Raw genomic sequence first — 21,591 nt, forward strand, 5'->3', positions numbered from 1 at the left:
ATTACCTACAGCTTACTTCTTGCCTTAGAAACATAAAATACAATTTTATATATTTTCAGACTTAAATTCAAAAATAGTACGTGCTCTCAAATTATTTGCATTTTTTATTCTTATCCTGGTGTTAATTAAACCTTATTTATTTGGAAAAATTGTGGTTCTGAAAAGAACCGATTTGTGTTTGATTAAGTATGTTCAAGTTCCTACTTTAAGATAGGAAAAAATATACTCTTTTGTTGTGTTCAGCGATTATGCAGTTTTGGATTTAGGCAGAGATGGTCTACCGGTTTTTCGGTAGATCTACCGATTTGTCAAGGAACCTACCGATCTACCGATACCATGCAGATTTCTACCGAAAAATAACAAATAAAATTTTAAAAATTATCCGTGGATTACTTAAAATAAATTAACATATTTCAATTCTTGATCAAAGTACGTTGGTAATAGCAGACATTTTATTTTAGCACACCTCGTATTTTAGAGTTCTTTTCCAAACAGAAAATGAATCAAGCCCGTCATATAGATCATAAATATGATAAAATTTTGTTTTATGGATCATGCGATAGTGAAATCAGGTTCCCTACAATCTATTTCTGATGTTGCAATGATATTTCCAAATTTAATAACTGATAGTGAATTACAAGATCTGGACACAGAATGACGTCTGTTGCGAAATGTTGAAGAAATTAAAAACATTTCTGGAAATATTGAAGAGTTTTGGARCCAAGTACAAATMTTGAAATATGGAGGTGATACATTCATGTTTCCAATTTTAACCAATTTTATTTGTAACCTGCTTATTCTACCTCACTCATCAGCCAATGTTGAACGGATATTTTCACAGGTTAATCTAATGAAAACTAAGTTGAGAAATAAGCTTAAAACGAGTACAATTTCAACTTTACTTCTTTACTGACTCATGCTTATTTTAGTATTCCTGTAAGTTTAGAAATTCAAGTTTTGAAAAACGCGATTTTATGGAGTCTTTTTTTTTGGAGAGGTTTTGGACTACCCAACCAGCAGTTAATTTGGCAGTTGGAAAATATATACACCTGTATAAATGAAGATCCGTTTATTCGCGTGGTCAACTACCGATGGTGGCGCTGCGAAACGTCAAATTACTCGTGGTCGAGTGACAGTTGAGACCTGTCAGATTGGTTTATTTATTGGAGTTGATGACATCTATAACATAAAACTATATTTACACACTTTTCGATCTGTTTCTATTTCTTTAAAAGCTTGCAAAAGTTGATTAGAACGAAACAAATCACAAACACCAATGTGACAGCAATGTTAATTAACATGTAATTATAATTTTAGCCACCAGGAGGCGTTTGGATTTTTGAACCCGTTGAAGTGCCGTTAATGTCAAAACTCTACATTTCTCATTTATATACATGAGGATAAAAGAGACTAGGCAATAGTAAATATCCTACAAGAACAAAAAAGTAATATTTCCAAGCAGAAAAGTTTCGCAAGTAAAATGCGTGCGAAAAAGTGGTTTGGAACATTAACATTTTATATCCCAAATCTATCAGCTACCAATTTTATCAGAGATAATTGACTTTTCCGATTATCTACACGAATATGAGCTTATCTTGAATATTAGTGTCACAGATGAAGATAAGTGTGTAATGACTAAAGATTACAGATAAATAAATTCCGAGTAATGTTGATGGATTCTGCGTAAATCGAAGGTCAAGTTGTGTGGCGGGTTCTAGAAAGTTCATTTTCTGAGCAACCGGCAACCGGTGTAACCTCCACTCAACCGCCATTTGCTTATTGTTCGTAGAACTGTTTGGTTGGTTGGCAGCAGTGTAGCTCTACCCATTAACGTCAGTCAGTTACATTTTTGCCGGTGTTCACAGTCCAAGTTTCCAGGTGTTAAATTCACAATTTTAGGTAAGTTTTACGTTGTTTGTTACTGTTTAAATGTATTTCCGGCCTAATGAATCATCTGGCTGGGTTTTCGTTCATAACAGCGTATTGAAGCCACGTTTCTCGTCTGCATTTCCACCTCTTAGGTGGGAATACTACTGCTCTTTCACCTGTAGTTGAGGCGTACTTTTAAGTCCTCTTACTTGAAATTGCGTTTCAATAGTTTTTGCTATTAAACGATGGTCACATGTTGCAAAACTGTCAAATCTAATTTACGTTTTGCAATATCTTGCAATTTGACCAATGGCGTCATGTCTTCATACCTCGAAGGGTCCCCTCTCCATACCGATATTTTACTCTGCAGGATACGCATGTTCTTCGATATTTTTACAGCATTTCTTCGCCGTTTAATCTTCCAGTGTTCTTATAAAAAAAACTATCAAACTTCTACATATTTCACTTGCGAGTTTTTCTCTAGGATTTTGCTTGTGGATTCGTTGAATTCCACTTTTTCAGTTGGAATCGAGTTTATGGTCTTATTTTTAATATAGTAGCCTTTAAATCGGAACAATTTGTCCTGCAACGAACTATCCCTCCCATAACCGGACACAGTTCTGCCAGTCATGTTCGCTTATCGTATATGTTCGCCTAATAGAAGGTTTAATAATAAAATCCGTTTAAGAGAGTACTTCGCACAGCAGTTCAGTACAAATGCATACTGCTATGATCTAATATTCACTGTAGATGTTCGATTTCTTCTCCATTTTGCTCACCTTCAATTTGCTAAGTTCTAAGCCGCATAGTGTGTATTACAGCTAATCGGCTCTTCTGCTGTGATAAACTGAATTCACATATAATTTTTTTTTCACTTTTTTAGAAGAGTTAGTAAGAAGTACATAGGTATTTTTTTAGAAGAACCAACAGTGTTGCATGAAGATTTTTTGTGTATTTGTCTTCGGAAATTTATTTATCTTTCTGCTGTACAAGTAAGGACACTAATTTGTTCATATCTTGCATTTTTTAAGTTACATCATGTAATGTTTTGAGCTAGGTACATTGCGTAAAGGTTTTGTTAGTTATAATATGGTTAATTAATCAAGAAAATAATGGATTATCTTATTCAGTACTGCACCAAACTAATTTCACATAACCTTTATAAAACCGTCTGAGAAAGGCCATCCAGGAAGCGTTCTAAAATATCTAGCCTTATCTGCCTCTGAAATTAAAGCTTCTATCTTCTTTCACGATCTTTGATTGTACATATTAAGTCCGCGAATTCTGAAAGTTGAAAAGCAATCACCCTGAATTTCTATTTCTTTTTCTGATACTGTTGCTGTTAAAAAGTTGTTAAACTTCAACTAATATTATTTTACATTTTTTCCATAACACGTATAACAGATAAATCGTGACACAAAGCTTTTTCTCGCTATACATAGCATAGTGCTTTTAATCAAAAAGGAAATTTTCAAAAAAGTCCGTTTCAAAAACCGAATTACATACCAAGCCCTAATATTTAGATTTCTATGATTGTTGAGATTCTTACTTCAGATTGACTATCTTGATCACATTTTCATAAGGTCCCTCTATTTGCAAGAAAAAGTCATTTTCTTGAAATACCTATGTATTTTGTCATGGAATTTGCTAATAGGGAATAAAGTTAAAAATGAACAAGTTGTGTATATAACATTTTTTTAAATTTTGCAAACGTTTTGTTTAAATATGAGTTCTAATTCACACCAAATTAAAACATTTTTTTAAACCACGGTTACAGAATTAATTCAGGGCCACATCGTATGCATGAATAAAACATTTTATTTTTGCCGTAGTAAGTTGTTGAATTTTGTCTAATTACAATACAAATTTATCTATTATTGCTAAATCATTGCACTACATACATAATATGGTGACTTGACGCGTTCTAATCATCTTTGTTTTATCTACAATTGATACATTCTGAATATTGAATTTGCCGATTTTCTACCCAACTAAAAATTATCTGATTACGTAATACATTTTTAGAGTTGTTAAGATATGCAGTTGAAACAGCTGCCCTCGATCAGCATATGTGCCTCAAACATTGCGTTAAAGGTGCATTTATTTCATCTTTCATTCAGTTCCATATTTAAATGCACGTTCTCCATGGACCGGTTTTAAGAAACATTTTACCTGAAAATGCAGCTGCTCATACCTTTCGCCTTGTGTTTGCGCCAAGATATGAATGGCTTTAGAAAGAATTGCTTTACGTAATATCACTGAGTAAAAAGACCATTGATAAATTTCAACTTTTACAATGTGTATTTGTTTCTGTTGTAAAACTAAGATTCATAAATTTTTTGCGGTTTAATTGATATACATTCGCTAAGGATCCTATTTAATAAAATTCAACCCTGGTAAGAACTAATAAACAATGAATCGCAAAAAGCTAATTAGATTAGTTACTGATCACGAACCATTAAATTTGCATTGTGGTTTGTGTTTATAGCACCCAATCTCCGTAATTGTGATTTAAATTTTCAATGTGCATTGATTTATAATTCCATTAAATGAATGGTAATTCATCAGTTTTGTACTGAACTCCTACCTATATTTCGAGCTGAATTATTAATTTTAGAACACGCTAACACACTCGTAGGTATATGGATTTTGGAAATACACCAACTAGGTGTCGAGTAATAGTAATACTTAAAAAAATATAAGGTATTATTTAATCCCCTAGAAATTATTACGAGACCGTCTAGGGTTTATTGTTGTATCATAATAAATAACGATATCAGTAACTTAAGTAAACATGTATATCCTTTTTTGAAGTAATCGCAATTGAAGCCAATGCCCCAGTTTTATTTAACACATCAAGGAAAATCATATTTTAAAAAATACGGCTTTGCAATAGCACTCGTTTTCTTTATTTTAAATTATTTTGGCCGCAGTTAAAGTCGTTTGAGGCCCAAGTATGCTTGCAGATAAGTATGTTAATGTAGGTATCAGGTTTAAGGTCAACAATTCGAATTTGAAAGTCATTGTGCAGTAGTTAACCACGGGCTAAGCCTTGACTCATAAAATAATAGTTGCCTCAGGAAAACCCCACTAAATAACAAATTTAATTATGTCTTCTAAATATGTTCTAATTTTTGTGGGGTTCGTGAGTATTTTCCTTTGCATATGCAAACATCCATATTTTTATGCGTGTTTAAAGCTATGTAAACATTAGAATACGATTAGTACATTTTTATACAAACATTTGTGAAAGAAAATTACAGTGCTGCGCTGTTTAAATTTTTGCTTAATTCTCAAGCCATCAATTTGAGCTTTACATCTTTCAGACCATTATGCAGCCAATTTTTAACATATTTTCCAATTAGTTAACTTGTGGATTTTTTTGATAGCAAGGGCTAAAAATAACGTTGTTTATCACATGAATACAATTCAGACATATAACAACAATAATTAGAAATGACTGAACGAACTCTTGCAATGATGTTCACATGATGATTACTATCCAAGGTTTCGCAAACTATTGTATGAAATGCAATGATTCGAGTCTTGGCAGCCTGAATTTACTTTCTCTTAGGAACCACATTCGAAATATGAAGCGAAATCGTTTTATCAATTAGTTTCATCTATTTCAGATCTAAAAATGTCTCCTGCACTTCAGAAACCAGCACCTTCCTTCAAAGGAACCGCCGTTGTTGATGGCCAGTTCAAGGATATCAGTCTAGAAGATTACAAAGGTATTAAAAATGTTTTTATGATAAACTTGTAAAAAGCTAAATCATTCGACATTTATTTGATGTTACTTTGTTTACTTTTAGGACAATATGTTGTGCTGTTTTTCTACCCTCTTGATTTCACCTTTGTTTGCCCTACCGAAATCATTGCCTTTTCTGACCGTATTGAGGAATTCAAGAAGATAAAAACCGCCGTTATCGGGTAAGTTCATTTTACTGTATAGGCAACTTTGTTTGCCTGTAGTTTTTTTAAAATCAATGGTATTTATCAATTGTTAATGAAAACGCCGTTTATAACTTAATCACATCTCAACTATAAAGTGCGATACCACGAATAAACAAGAATTTTTTTTGAAACAAAACTTTTGAGAATGCAGAATTCGAGGTCCAAAACTCATTTGAAGTCATGGGGAACCTAGAATTTAATATATTACCTGTGGAAGTTTGTTGGGAGCTTTGCAATACATTCAGTTTCAATTTGATGTAGGTGTTGTTTATTTGTATGTGTGTATTGTTGTACAGGGTGTCCCGTAAGCACATATCCGTAATGCACATGTAAAAAATGTCCTCCACTATTGATGGTCAAAGTTCTTCAAAAAAATTAATTTTTTTTGAAATATCGGGAGAATGGTACTATGTATTTTGGTGAAACTCGCTGTGAATTTGTTCTTATGTAAGACTCATATTTTGATGAAACAATCGATTTTAGCCGTTTTGGACAAGTGGCGAATTCTTGAGTGGCGTGGTACAAAGACTACTAGAACTTTTTATTTGGTTGCTGGAATCAATTCATTTTTTTTGTTGATTCATTGTTTGCATTCATAGTTTTTGCGCAAAAAAATATGTCTGTTTTCTAGCCACTTGCTAGACATTAACTGTAAATATGCGCCGCGTAAACGCGTACGCTTTCACGCAAGTTGTCTTCGCAAAACCCTAATACTTTGACCATGTCGATGTCGTGTTGACCACTTCTTAATTAATTTATGCCTCGTATCACGATATTTGCAGTTAATGTCTAACATTGTTAAGTGGCAAGAAAACAGAAATCTTTTTTTTCGCAAATACTATGGATGGTACAAGATTTTACAAAGCGCACAAAATCGTGAATAGATGATTACTGCATCAACCAAAAAAAAAAGTTGATTTTATCCACTAAATAAAAAGTTTTGCTAGTTTTTGTAGCACGACAATCAATAATTCACCACTTGTCCAAAATGGATGAGCTCGATTGTTTCATCAAAATATGAACCTTACATAAGAACACATTCACAGCGAGTTTCACCAAAATACATCGGACCATTCTCCCGATATTTCAAAAAAGATAAATGTTTTGAAGAACTCTGACCATCAATAGCAGAGGAGCCAGACATTTTTTGTTAATAAAAGTTAGGACAGATCGTCTTCTTTTGATGCAAATAATATCCCAGTATCTTTTTGATCATGTGCTTACGGGACACCCTGTATATTCCATGAGAAAAACTTCCGTTTGGTGGGGCATGTAGAACAGCTACTAGCTTTCCTTAATCTATGTTTTTCTATTCATTAATGTAGTACCGAATGGGGTAGGTTTTTCAATAGAAACTTTATTTTAAGAGCTTCTACTGACAGCCACTTCTCCCATTTGGCATGGATTAATACCCCCCGCAAACAGGGAGGATTGGGGTCAATGAACATCCCCCTATTGGCCGACAAAAATTTAGAAATAGCCCGCTCCTATGGAGTATTGGACGAGTCCACTGGCATTGCCTTCCGTGGATTGTTCATCATTGATCCAAAAGGAATTCTTCGTCAAGTGACCATCAATGATTTGCCTGTAGGCCGGTCCGTTGACGAAACTCTGCGTCTTGTACAGGCTTTCCAATTCACTGACGAACATGGAGAGGTCTGCCCTGCTGGATGGACTCCTGGCAAGAAAACCATCAAGCCTCAAGTGGATGCCAGCAAGGAGTTTTTCAGCTCAACTAACTAAGAGCAAAAATACTTGCGTGGTGCATCAAGTTAAATTGAGTTAAGATTACACTTTCCAAATAAACGTCCGAAATATGCTCGATTCCAGTTAAATAACGTGAATAGGCAGGGCGTTCGCCTCAATATAGAGGTGGTCTTTAGATAAGTTACAACTAAGCTCATTTTTGATAAAAACACTGAACCCGTTTCCTTTATTTTGTTTTGTTTGTGTTACAACCTTTTGTTATGTAAGCCATATACCTATATTATTAAACCATTAAATTACTTTATTGTCATTCAAATCTGGTGTTTTTATACCCTTTTCGCAAGGAAAAAACAACTAGATTATTGCACGTTTTTTCAAAGCGCATTCGGCCTTTTAAAATAAGATGGTCGAAATATTTATTTACTAGTGTCGAAATTTCCAATCTTCTGTATCAATTTTGCCATTAAGCTGTTTTTAATTTTTGCTTGCTGCAAAAGTTCGCCCTGCTTCTCAAGCTTTTTCCTTTTGATTTCCATTTTCTCCTCTTCCCTTTTATCTAAAGAGGTTAACGTAATTAGAAGTTGCTCATGAGTTGCATTATTCGCCTTCAGTAGCTGTGCATTATGGTCCAAGCTCCTTTTCATAGCCTTTCTGAGCTCTCGCACTTCTGTAATAAACTCACTATCTTCGTTATTAGAACTCTGCCAAGTTTCCTCATGGCAGGGTTGCTGTGCATCATTATCGTCATTTTCAGGCGATAAACATTCGTCTTCATTGAGTATCTCTACTTTGGAGGCATTAACTGCATTTATGCTATCCGTATCTTGTAACACCAATTCAACTAAGTTTTCATAGCTCGTTGAATAGCCCTGTTCGTTTGGATCAGCATAGTCTTCAATGCTTTCTGCCCTGTCCTCATCATCATTCAGACTCATTTTTATTTCATCAGGTTTTTGGGCGAATCCCGGAGGGATGTTTAAGTTGACCTTTGATAATTCATCAGATTCTTGTTGGAATGAAGGCTTTTCGGCACTGATGATTGCCAATATTTGTCTGGAAAACATTGCTATGTTAATAGAAGATTACTTTTATTAGTCAATTGTTTGTACATATTCTATTTAAAAAATGTGTTCCAATTTTAATAACTAAACCCGTGTGTTAAAAAAACCATTTTTTTTATAATACATAAACGTGCATAATAAGATCAGAACAGTGATTAGCTTATATGAACTAGTAAACAATAAACTTACTCATCAAACGGTGAACTTTTCAGAACTTCTCCTGTTAGTAGTCTGTTATGTACAGACATGTATCGTCTTTTCGATGATTTCCATTTGTTCTCGCACTGAGCTGATGTATATTTAAAACCTTTCGATCTCAAGTATACCGAACAATTATCGAAAACTTGTCGTTTTGATCCTATTTTCCTTTGGACGAATAGCTGCGTTTGCTTTAGTAACACTTTGAATAAAGCTTTGACAGCTGGGACCGTCCACTCAGTAAGAGCCGACCTGTGGGCTGAAATTGCAAAATTAAACAATAATCGACCCATTTTTGTATAACAAATTTGTTTCATTACATGAGTTTGTGTTGAAGCTAAAACGTTAATTGGTAAAAGAACTTTGTATTTCAGTCAAATAGCTCCAAAAGAAAAACACTTACTTGGGCGAACGTTCTAGCTAGATTTTTATCCATCTTCAGGGCTCTTAATAGGGAAACGGAATGGCTATAGTCTTAAGTAAAAAATGTTTTAGTTTTTAATATAAATTAAAAGAGTAAACCGGTACAAATTTAAAAGCAAATAATGAAGACAGAGGAGAAGCGCAATATTGTTTAACGGTAATTTAAAAACATATTCCACAGTCAACACTCAAAGAAGTAAAAGTCAATAATTAATATTTGGTATCGTATCCTAGAAATACACCAGAAATTTAGTTTTTTATCATGTTTTTTATTTTACTTTTGTATCGATCGGTTTCCTTTTATGCTGATTTCTATTTTGTATTGATAGGAAAATATTTCATACATAAGACTGATCTAGTCTTTTCCTGATTATGTATAAAGTGGTATTTTTGCCCATATTTGTCCGAAAATTGCAGTAATATCACAGAATATCTTCTACCAATTAATATCAGTCATTACCAAATTACAACTAAAATTTTCTTATTCTCCTTTTTGTCCGCGGAGTATATTTTGATCTGCGGTATACAGGGTGTTAGAAAATATTCGGTCGACAAAAATTGGTTATAAAAGTGCTGGATCACCTTGAGGCGAGAAATATTGAGATGGTGTTATCGAAAAATCTTCTAAACGGTTTGATCAAAATGCCCTTATGAGTTTAAGAAAAGAATTATATATTTCAGTGTTCTTAAATTTTTTTTTGGGAATGCAATTTTTTGTGGTCAGATAATTTACAGAATTTAGTTAGCAGAATCACTTCCTACGTGAGTATTTTCTCACTTTTTTCCTCATTCTAACACAACTGTATGATTGAAGATCTGGTAAAGCGCTCGTCGGTCGCAACAAAACCAAATAAAAATCTTTCAGACATTTTCGACGAAACTTCATGCAGAAAGTTGATAAAAACCATTAAATACATTTTTCTAAATAGTAAATTCGGGAGTCTTTGCGCATCATGCAACAAATAAAATTAATATAAAAAAATAAGCGAAAATAATTATTACCCAATATGTAAACCTGAACTGAGAAAGCATATTAGCTGATAGGATGCTGCGTCGAATTTTCACCTGTGCTTGTAAATACCGTAAATAAAATAAATTTTTTGAGATCCAAAAATGGCCACATAATCATCGTATTAAATTTATAAAGTATGAGTAGAGTATAAACGAAAACATTCAGAATTCGTTGATATGCTTACGCTTTTTTATATTAAGTTATAACTTGCCTGATGTAATATAAATAACGCCTGGCTCCGTGAAATCAATGTATTCATCTTCAGTAGTCATTACTATTTATATATGTAGGAATAATTTAATTAAAAGTTGCGAATTCTGCTCTAATCACACGGAGCACTATTCGCTCCCGCACTTTGTTATTCGGAGTACGTTTCTGCTCGAACATCCGAACTATTCACCTTGCTCATGAGAACCAGATGAGGAACATGGCGGCCATTCCGAACCGAACTGAGAAAGGCTCAACAATGTTGCCGGTGCACTCAATTGTTCAGTGTGTAGGAATAATTTTCAGGGCTTTTTATCACTTGTTTTATTTTCATTTTGTTATATTAACATTGTTGGCGAAATTCAGAGAAAACAACGAAGAATCTACTATTTTTTTCAAACATAAATGTTCTGTTTGATTATAATATTTATCTACTCATTTGGCCAACGGGTTTTTTTTTTGGACATTCTTGGACTCATGCGATTAGAATTGTAGATTTGCTCATAATTATGTATTTACATTTACTAACCTGTGAAGGGCGCTAAAAGTCCTCAGATTAATATCTAGTATAATTTATAGATAAGTTCTATATTGTTGAGGTGGATTCATTTTTTTATAAACTTCTTGTTGGGTAAATTAATTAATCTTCTTTTGAGGCGAAATACCCAACAAGAAGTTTGTAAAAAAATAGTATAATTTATACTGTTTATAGTTCAAGAATAGGTATTTGAATATTCAAATTAAGGCGGCACGAGTATATTTTTTTTAAATAACAATTTCTTACTCAAAGTAATTTGAAGTTGCGATTTTCTGCTGTTATTGACAACACCGTGGCTCTAAATGCAAGCGAGAATCAAGGTCGCCAACATAAAGCATCTCGGCACCCCCATGACAACTCAATGGGATAGCCTTGACCACAAAATTAGTTCCGTAAATAAATGCAAGAGGCGCGTTGTTGGCGGGAAGAAAAATGAAACTCGTCAATTGTCAGAGGGTTCAAGAGGTGTTCTGTGCATCTCGGCCTTATGTTGTCATTATTAAATACATTTTTGTAAAAATGTTAGTGGCCAATGTTCGTTTGCATACAATTCACATTTTGTTAGTAGTGCCTGTACTATTATTTTGTTCGTAATTTAGATGATTGAAGCGGTTTAAATTGTGTTTGTGCGCAAGCGCGAAATCTAGCTGAAGCCCACAGAACACCTCTGAACAAGAAGTGACAACTCCATGCAAACTCCCGCGATCGCTTATGCGCGCCCTCTGCCAGTTGTTTACGTCCCTAATTAAAAAAAAGCGGAAATTTCGATTCACGAATATCAATATGATTGTAACTTCGAGGAATTTCTAATTCGTAGCAAGGTAAATGTTTGCCCAGCTACATTCAAAATCACTGAACTTGTAACAGAGATCTCTAATATGATGTAACGCTGGCAAACACAAACCTGATACTGACCTAGAAAGAAAATGGAAACATGTAGGTATATGCATTGACGTTGTTAGAAGAAGAACACCGTCACAAATGATAAAAATATTTATTATAGCAGAAACAAGAAAAACACAGTCATAAATTATAAACGTATTTATAATTACAGATATAGGAACGAACAAGGGACACCCTATAAATGATCAACATATTAAACAGGAACAGGACAAACAGAGATATAAATGCTAAACAAGTAAAAATAAATTTCTATAAAATAATAATCCAAAACTATTTATACAATTTTGGGTGCAAATTTTGTCAATTTGGGTGCAAATGTCTTGATCCACTTTCGGCTATCTTTCTGGCTTAATTTTCAAATTTTTAGAAGCACAATATATTTTGACATAATATAAATAATACATTCCGAAACTGCCGTATTATTATATTTGTCACGCAAAGGGTAACAAATTATTGAAATGTTTAAGAATTCCATTAAAATACTATATAAATCACCTTTTTCCAAAACATTAAAAAATGTTGAAAAACAAGTCTTTTGTTGACATTAACAATTTTGACTAAATCAGGAGACGGATATATTAAAGAACTACCAGAAAAATGTTTTAAATGAATGATGTCCGCAACTTAGCAGCGAAGAAAGGAATTAATAAAAAAAGGCATAATGACGAAATGGGGATGAAAAAGGAAAAAATGATGCAATTCTCGGGAAACAGGAAGGGTAGTAATGTAGCTTAAATAGAAATATGTATTTGAGAAAGATATAGGTAAAATAGCTAGTACCTTTCTTCATTGTATATCACCGAATTGGACATTTGAAAGTTAAACAAGGAGCAGGAAAAAGAAGTTCAAGAATTTAAACAAGAATGCAGTACTGAAGTGGATAATGAATTAAACCATCAGGTAATGGAAGAAATAAAAGTAAAAATTGGAAGAAAAAAAACGGATCTTACGACTATGTGAAATGAGAGAAACTGATGATAATTAAGAAATCCTTGCGTGTGATTAGCTGAGGTTGGTTAAATAAAATAGTTATTTATCTTTTAACTTATCTAACATTTTTTTGCCGGAGCTGACACATTCCTAGAGAGGACTAAGAAAGAGGTTTAATGGATAAGTCCGGAAACCTCGTATTACCAAAATGGGGGCTTTTTAGTTGGTAATAATCTAACGCTATACAGGGTCTCAGAATACTGGGTGTATTCGTGAAGATTTTTTATTCCATCAGCCACCGGACAATAAAAAAAAAATATTCAGACATCACACAATCCAGCGCGCTCCAATACAGCTTTCCAGATGCAGGGTGCAAAGTTACCATTTTATTTTAATTTTTTTTGATAACTTTTAAACATTTTCAAAAACATTGTAATATTAAACCGATTAATCCGAAGTATTTGCTTTCTATTTCCGACTTGTTGCACACAATGATGACGATCTTTTTACGATTTAAAAGTAATTAATCAAATTCAAAAATTTAAACGCACTGAAAAGGACTGAAAACGTACTGAAAATTACAATTTGTATACGTATTGCTTAAAAAATGTTATTGACTCTGTCTGTATGTGCGCAAGTAACATAAAAATTCGTACATTTGTCTAATAAAAAAACATTGTAAAATAAACAGTTAACATTCAATTTAAATCAATTTTTCGAGACGCCCTTATAGACGTTTGGGATTGTAAATCAACCTTAATGTTGTCACCCCGAATGACAGTAAAGTAAGAAAAAATACGTGTCACCTGTAAAGTTTTTTTGAAATTGTGAGCATTTTGATTACAAAAAAAAAGTTTTTTAAAATAATGTTATGCGAACTGATATCTGGAACGTATTATATAAAACGGGCAAGTGCGCGAATATAGTACATGGTTAAAGTGTGTTTTTCAAGTGTTACGCTATGAAAAAAATTGAAAACCAACGTCCAGGAAAAGTAAGTAGATACAATTATTAATTAAAATCGATTTTGGAACAAAAATGACAAAGAGTTCTGTAAATTAGTTTATAAATAACAGACAAAGCGAATGGTAAAAACAATATACTGCAAAATAATATAGCTTAATATTTATAATCAAAGCTTGCACTTATATGGACAAGATTTATATACAATACAATATATATTTAATTTGTCGGTCTGGAACATTTTCATTTAATTTCTGATGAAGTTGAATTTAATATGGACATATGTACATATTCTGTGTAATTTTTAAACTTTTTCTATGGATACTGCTGATAATCCAGTTAAAGCATCTAGTTTAACTTCATGCTAGATACTTAGACAATGTTTGATCGATTCAGGGCAAAATCTTAACGTAGGTAATATTAAAGTTCGTTCCAGGATTTCGCTGGCGAAATATTTAAGCGGTTTGTAAAAGACATCTTTCTTGAGATTTCTCAACACCGTAAATAAAAACTATTTCTTCCCGTTCAATAATTGAATAATCCAAGTTTCGATAGTAAATTTACAGGACGAAGCACAAAGTGAGACACAAATAATAGACAAATTTCAAAGCTTGCTGCATGCATAAACATTTATAAATGACAAGAAACTTATAAAAGATGAATATTCTTTGAACTCTTGCATGGAATTTAGCGGGCAACAATATGCTTTAATGCTGGAATTGACAAATTCTTGGTATCATTGAATAGCGTGGGGAAAATTAGTTGGGACGCCTAGGATGCATTTGGTCATTTTCAAAAAAAAACACTCCTAGTTTTTAGTAGGTGATTTCTTTGCTTGTATATGTTTAGACATACATAAATATATAAGTGGTATTCAAACATAAAAAAATTAAACATACGTTCGCATTTTCGAATAATTTTATGACAAAATTGCGAAATCATTTGGGATATTTTTAATTAAAGGCAATTATTAAATTTTCCAAAAAAGACAACAAATTTCCAGCAAACAACAAAGTGAAAATATGCCTGGAAAATGATTGTAAGTAACAGATAATAATTGCAGCCCAGTCACAGCGTAACAATCAGCGTTTAGTGTTCTTGTTAAGCGAATGGGTTTTTGTACAACCCCTTCGGTATAAGCATATAAATGTTTTGATCTCGTTGAACCATCATTTAATTAAGTATGAAATTCCGCTATATCATCGTCTCTTCGAGGTTGTCGGATTCAAAACGATTTTACAGAGATTAACTCTGTCTACTGCATGAACAAATCGGTCGTACATTTTTACTGATACATAGCGATAGAAATTAATGTTTTTTGCTGGCCATTTTATATAAATCTCTTAAGTATTTAATGCACATCACGAGACTCAGTCACTGTTTGAAATTATTTAGACAACGTATTTTTGTTGAACTGCCAATCGGTCTATAATGTGAGTAAATATAGCTAATAAATCCTTATTAAACGGATTAATTGTGAATCGTGGTTGAATTAAAAATTTCTTTCCATTTAAATATGCATGCAATTATTTGATTAAATCTGACATTTTAATTATAACTTTTAAAGTTTTGCAAAAGTTCTTAGCTGTATCCTTCAACGAACAGATCAACTTGAATTGGACACGACAGCTATTTTGAAAATACTTTTATGTACTAAATCCAGCTATTAATTAATTATGAATCAGACTCATCATAAATTGCCAACAAGAAATTCAGGCAGATATTTGTTTTCCATTTATTATTTTAAACTACATTAAAAGTTTAATTTAATCAGTTGTGATTATGAGAAAGGTATTTCTTCTAATCTAAGTAATGGGTATCATGTTTGTGAGTGAGTTTTTTGAACTTTAAGGCATTTAATAGGATTCTCTATATTTCTTCAAAAACGTTAGTTTTCTTCAATACACAGACTAACAAACAATGTTTGAACATGTTTTATTGTTTGCTACTTATATTATTTTAATCGTTAATTTTATATTCTTACTTGGAGCATGGGGGCAACAAAACTGATCACTTTCTATAACTTATTAGCTAAGCTCTCCTTCTTTGTAGTAAATGTCTTGATTATCCAAGAGACAAATTGCTAATGAATAAAACGCAAATCTAAATCAATTGTATTATCTTTATTCAGTATCCAATATATATTATTTCCAGTCAGTTTTATTACTTTGATATCTCTTTCTTACCTACTATTTGGGGCAATATATATTATTTATACAATAAATTACGTTATTTGCAAACAGTACAAAACTAGTTACTTTAAAATATACATACTGCTAAGGTAGTAACCCTTAATATGTAGGCAGTGGAACTTATTTTTCCATCATTCATTCATCAGAATGTTTCTCTATTCAAATTCTTTACACATGGTTTTTAGGCCTTATTAACTATCCGGGTTCTAAGTGATTTAGTTAAATGCTATTGAAAATTTAAAAAATTCGCAATAAAAACGAAGATTCGAAAAAACGAGCGTTTCTATCAATATGGTTTTGAAAAAAAAAGTTGTATCAATAAGGCAAACTAATCCCCTTTCGGACGAAATTAAATAACGAATTTGCAATAACGATCTATTATTAAACTATATTTACGTGTTTTTTACGAGACGTAATCGACATGGAATGAATTTGAATTGAACCCAATCGAGAGAATCGAACGAACATCCTATTACATGTGTAGCTTGTTCTTCACGTTTCAAGATATTCTCCCGTTATGTAATTCCAATTTTTCCATTTATATTCCATGTGCTGAATTTTCGGCTAATTAGGAATTCGACACCAGCACGCTGCTGTAACTTACAAAACACATTCTCACGATTAAACATTCAAATTAACTATTAACTAACAGTATCTCATATACGCTGCCGCTCATATTAAATCTAATGATGAAAAGATGAACTTAACTAAACTGAATCCTTTACATTGACTTTTAATGTTCTTATATAAGATTTCTTTAGAAGGTATATAATATGGAAGACATACCAATGTGCTGAGTATAACATTTGTCTCAGTTAATTTTTCTTAAATGTTTGTTTATAAACATATATCTGATCTGATGAGTGAAAGTTAGTGAATATATGAAGATGATAAGTTATGTGCATTCTCTACAAGGCAAACTTGAAATTTTCTAATTGAGCTATAAAATATCTATTAATTATTAACAATCCCTGCAAGAAAGATAATTAGTAATCAGTAAGTTTGTTTTGTATTTATAATATTGGTTTATTGAAGCTAATAAACTTAGTTCTAGGAATGACTTCCATTTAATAAATACCTATAATATAAGACTACAATTCATTAATTCAAGGCATCTAGTCGAATATATACTTTTATGAATTTTGCACTACTAATCCCGGATGATGTTTTCGAAGCATTTAAACTACCCTACTCAATCCATTATCTACCATGACGAGAATAAAAAAGCGCATTTTCACCAAATGTCCATAAAATTCCCATCACAATTTAAGGATATAGATTCTGCAGAACGTCCCCATACAGCGAGTTATATGAGTCCCTTAACACGAAAATGTCCTCGGGACGTCCATTGAACGTAAACTGTCCAGGCAGCCGGTGAATAGTCGAATCGGGTTTCATGGGTTTTTTTACGGGTTTGGGTTTGGGCTTGGGGGTGGTTGGTTTTGGAGGTGGCGCTGCTGTTGGTATGTCAATACCACCGGTCCATTGGTAGATACCATTGGGCTTTCCATTCGATACAAAACTGACTGGTATATTAACAAATTGAGACATTGGGTTTGGTGGCGGTTGAGACATATATCCCAAACCTGTAACATTCGAAAATTTTCAATATTTTCACTGTGTTCCAAAGGCTATCTTCAATTAGTAGGCTATTTAGAAATGTATTTGAGCAACTTGTTCCACTGAAGTATTTTGTTATTTTGTATCATTTTCAATATAGTAGTAGTTCAGTGTCCTAAAAGTACAGTAAGTAATTTAACTAAAATTCTAATTGGCGTTAAACATCATTCGCTCATTTAGTGCTAGTTTTGAAATTTTATTGCGTCGAAATGACGCAGTTATCCCCTTTCTAGCTAAACTATTATATTTGCCTTCCTTTCATCAAGAATGAAACTAATTAAAAAATCACTGTTTTAAAAGTGGAACACATAGATATTAGTAAACAATACATAATTAATAAATTATTTAAAAATATTTAGATCGTGGCTGCTGAAGATCTCAAGTGGAATATTCAACAAACTTTCACAGAAAATAAAAGCAGATGCTTACCTGGCACAAACACGTAAGGTTGAGGAGGCAATCGAATATAATAGATTGGTGAATTGTATTGGGGGTTTCTTATCCGTTTTCTTTTTGGTATCGTTCGACTTAGTTCGTTTTCTTCCACATCTTCATAGTCGCCATTATCAACCCCATAATTTTCGAAGTCAACTTCGGGTTGAATGTAGTCGAAAAATGCCAGGTTTTTCCCCTGTCGTTCCATACTTTTCGATCGGAATGTTGGAGCGGAAATCGCGAAATTTATGAGTAGAATTGATATTAGGAAAAATGATGTCTGCACCGTTGGTACCATCTGAAATAAAGGAAAAATATGGTCAATTGAGGGTATATTTAATTAGTATGTCATCATAAAACCGCTGAAATGGGGAGTAGGCAGGCGAAGTTATCCGGTCATAGTAAAAAGCGTCAATGGGAAATTGATCGTGCTTAATCTGTGTTAATAATCTTAATGGAGAAATATGTGAAAAACGATTTCGTGACCAAGTCATTATAAGTAGGTAGTAGGAAAATAAAATTGGCAAATAAAACGGGATGTATATAAAATAATCCGGAAAATACACCACCTAAAAGTAAAACTTTTATCGCATGAATGCATTTTCCATAGATCAACCCATAATACGATTATATCAAATTTTTATAAGCTATATATTTTTTTATTGCACGGTTAAATCAAATCATAAACTGGTGATCTTCAGTTCGGATCATGTTTCATTTACTTACTTACACCTCGACAGCATTTTAATTCCAGTGGTTTTTCTGGTTGATGGAGTTGACGTGAAAACATTTATCATTTCATTAAAACAGTTTTCTCTGCGGAACGCAGTAACCACTAAAGTGTAGCATGTTCTATGCCATTTAGATTTTATTTTACAATCGTGTTTTCATCTATTTAGACGGTTCAGATGCAAACTGGTGCATAACCGGGCTTCGTAAACGATGACTGGTATTTAGCCGTAAATGATGGTAAACATGTAAAAATGTCTTAGGAACTCGATAAGATTATGTCTATAAATCATTGGTATGCCCAACAAGGAAGAATACGCTTTTGAGTTCACCATAATATAAAGCAAAAGGGGGCATTCATTATGCCTTGCTTTAAGTGCATTTTATCAACTTGTAATTTCTAACATATATGGATAACTGAAGAATTTGATGGTCCTGGATAAATGAAGAAAATTATTATTTATTCTAATTAAATCATTATTCATCGCCAACTCAAACGTTAAATTCTGCTGATTTACGTAAGGCAAAGATATTTCTTATCAGCGAAGAAATCGTGTTTCTTGTTGCATTTTATCTACAAGTTTTTGAAAAATTAAACACAGCCTGCATCACTTTCTCGATCCATTAACTTTGATTGATCTACAATAGCTATTAGGCGGGTATTTATTATCATCAACATATTACATATGGAACGTTTGTTAATAACATTGCTGTCACTCTCATTACTCGAAGATTAATTACTTTTTTATAAAATGTACGTGTAGGCTACCCATAACACTTCTTCGCACTAAAGCATATAATTTCCTAATCAATCATGCAACATGGGTATGTGCTCGTATTAAATCCATTTTTAATACATACACGCTATAATTAAAATTTCATTTGTACGTCATCTAATGGTCAGTGGAATGAGATTTGTTGGATCACACAGGGAGGATTAATAAAATATGAAAACATTCAAACTGTAAATCAATTAAATTGAACCGAAGCGGAAACTGCCATGCTATACGTTACAGCTCATGAAGGCATTTTATTAGCGTTTTTATCAAGAAAAACCTATTTTAGGACTTTATTATTTTATGTGGATATTGATGAAGTTCCTATTCACAAAACATTTGAGGCAACACTTTTGTTCTGTTACGGATGCTAAGCAAAAAGTTTATGTCTGCATATGAAAAAAATATTTATATAGTAATTCTGCTTCCAGTTCCAGTGAAATAATCGATATTTAATAATAGTTAACACTGTTCACTAAATAACATTAACATATGAGGCTCTAATAAACCATCTGAAATGCTTGGAAATCGCTGTAACAGGCAATCAATATTCTAATTAATCACGTTGAAAATACTTCCTAAAGTGAGAAAAACCGAAATAATGCTTTAAATATAATTAACACGCGGATACGCCGGGTACTTAATTGCTTCCATATTTATAACGCATAAAAATTAAACAAAGCATATTTAATAAGTATACGTATAAATATCTCATAATCTAATAAACACCATTATCGTCTAATAGAAATTATTAATTTATATTGTTTAGGAATGCTCTTAATGTATCTTAAGCATAATTTACTTGAATTACTATTCGTTAAAATAAATAGAAACAATGACAGGCATCCGAATTAAATGACTGCTCTTATTTGTTGTTAATAACCGAATATGACTGATTTACATAATTAGGCTTTGATTAATAGCTTCAAATTTTCTATGCCTAAATGGGACGACGTGCAGAAAGAAATCCATCAACAGCAATTTGTTTGTTTAGATTTAATGAGAGCCTTTATAATAGAAATGAATTATAATTAAAATCGACAAAGCAAATTGCTACTTGTAATAGTTATCTATGTAATTCCTGAGAACTTTAAAATTTGCTTTTTTTCTCCTAACCATCTTACTTACATCTTGGTGTATTTTCTTCTCGTTGATTTTTATTAGTGAGACTTTTCCAGTATTGCGGACTAATATTAATTACAACAAATATTGARCAATATCACTCTTAACAATTTTATTTTCGCAATTGACTCATACAYTAGATACKTGTAARTAGGGGCACATTKTCCAATAGWCAAAGCTTTGCCAATTCATKAATTAATTCACAAAACTTCTATAAACGAATGCAATTTATTGCTTCACTTAAAATCAAAATCGTAAATTTGTAGTTACTTTTTAAAATCTTTATTTCGTATATGATTACATTATTTTTATTTAATATGACTGTTAATACAGTTCTTTAGCTATACCGTTATATTAATTATTTCACAAATTGCAGTGGACTTGAGCACAATCTTTTCACCAATCAACCAATTCCATGTTATTTTTGATTGTGTAATTCATTTTTGAAATGAGGATAAAATTGAAAGTGAAACGCGAAAATAATATTAATTTCCTTCTCTTGGTCCTTAATTGTGTTTCACGAATTTTAATATTTCTATGTGTTACTTATATGGGCAACAGGGCGCTGTAAATTAAGGCAAAATTACGTTTTTTGCAATCGGTTTCCGAAATTATCATCATCATTAAAATAAATCGAGTTGATTAAAAAAAATCACTCATCACATTTTTTTTACTTTAATCACATGTTGAGTTACCAAGCCACTAATTTTGGTAACATACCGAAGAAGTTTTTTCACTCAGATTTATTGAAACCTGATTGTGATCAGTGGCGTAGTTACTGGAAGAAACTACAGAATTTTAGATAGGATTAGGAAATTGATAGCGGTACTTAACAGTATCAAATACTGGTTTAGATTCTACATTTTATCGCAAATTAACTATCATCATCAAATGATTGCAAGGCAAGGTTTTGAAAACATTTTAAAATGTAAAATTGTCAGAAATAAAA

At 32.4% G+C, this 21,591-nt stretch overlaps 3 protein-coding genes and 1 long non-coding RNA gene across 6 annotated transcripts in view; 2 read left to right on the forward strand and 2 right to left on the reverse strand.

Annotated features, from left to right (window-relative positions):
- Window positions 1-1,711: 1,711 nt before the first annotated feature.
- LOC109546524 (peroxiredoxin-1) lies at window positions 1,712-7,849 on the forward strand. The gene is made up of 4 exons (XM_019917504.2): window positions 1,712-1,899; window positions 5,502-5,603; window positions 5,685-5,802; window positions 7,194-7,849. Exons 2-4 carry the CDS (start codon window positions 5,510-5,512, stop codon window positions 7,567-7,569), a joined length of 588 nt encoding a protein of 195 aa, XP_019773063.1. The 5' UTR covers window positions 1,712-1,899; window positions 5,502-5,509; the 3' UTR covers window positions 7,570-7,849.
- LOC109546523 lies at window positions 7,664-10,679 on the reverse strand. The gene is made up of 3 exons (XM_019917503.2): window positions 10,439-10,679; window positions 8,784-9,051; window positions 7,664-8,586 (listed from the first exon to the last, which is right to left on the reverse strand). Exons 1-3 carry the CDS (start codon window positions 10,497-10,499, stop codon window positions 7,950-7,952), a joined length of 966 nt encoding a protein of 321 aa, XP_019773062.1. The 5' UTR covers window positions 10,500-10,679; the 3' UTR covers window positions 7,664-7,949.
- A 2,940-nt stretch (window positions 10,680-13,619) lies between these two features.
- LOC125503370 overlaps window positions 13,620-21,591 on the forward strand; it is a 50,340-nt gene continuing 42,368 nt past the window's right edge. For both annotated transcript variants that reach the window (XR_007280784.1, XR_007280785.1), the window contains exon 1: window positions 13,620-13,799. This is a non-coding gene — a long non-coding RNA (uncharacterized LOC125503370). The remainder of the gene's footprint in view (window positions 13,800-21,591) is intronic.
- The window catches only part of LOC109546551, a 22,287-nt gene continuing 16,572 nt past the window's right edge, over window positions 15,877-21,591 (reverse strand). For both annotated transcript variants that reach the window (XM_048663548.1, XM_019917543.2), the window contains 2 exons: window positions 18,010-18,313; window positions 15,877-17,546 (listed from right to left, as the gene is read on the reverse strand). In XM_048663548.1, the coding sequence (XP_048519505.1) occupies window positions 17,227-17,546; window positions 18,010-18,313 (624 nt within the window). In that variant the 3' untranslated portion in view covers window positions 15,877-17,226. The remainder of the gene's footprint in view (window positions 17,547-18,009; window positions 18,314-21,591) is intronic.

This window comes from Dendroctonus ponderosae, unplaced genomic scaffold, assembly GCF_020466585.1.
Source record: "Dendroctonus ponderosae isolate FM_Combo_2020 unplaced genomic scaffold, Dpon_F_20191213v2 Dpon_F_20191213_2, whole genome shotgun sequence".
Lineage (NCBI taxonomy): Eukaryota > Metazoa > Arthropoda > Insecta > Coleoptera > Curculionidae > Dendroctonus > Dendroctonus ponderosae.

Coding starts and splice junctions, on each gene's coding strand:
- LOC109546524 (XM_019917504.2), top strand. CDS start 5,510: ATGTCTCCTGCACTTCAGAAACCAGCACCTTCCTTCAAAGGAACCGCC. Junction 5,604..5,684: donor CAGTCTAGAAGATTACAAAG/GTATTAAAAATG, acceptor GTTTACTTTTAG/GACAATATGTTGTGCTGTTT. Junction 5,803..7,193: donor ATAAAAACCGCCGTTATCGG/GTAAGTTCATTT, acceptor CTTTATTTTAAG/AGCTTCTACTGACAGCCACT.
- LOC109546523 (XM_019917503.2), bottom strand. CDS start 10,499: ATGACTACTGAAGATGAATACATTGATTTCACGGAGCCAGGCGTTATT. Junction 9,052..10,438: donor CGTTATTTATATTACATCAG/GCAAGTTATAAC, acceptor TTGCAATTTCAG/CCCACAGGTCGGCTCTTACT. Junction 8,587..8,783: donor AAAAGTTCACCGTTTGATGA/GTAAGTTTATTG, acceptor AATGTTTTCCAG/ACAAATATTGGCAATCATCA.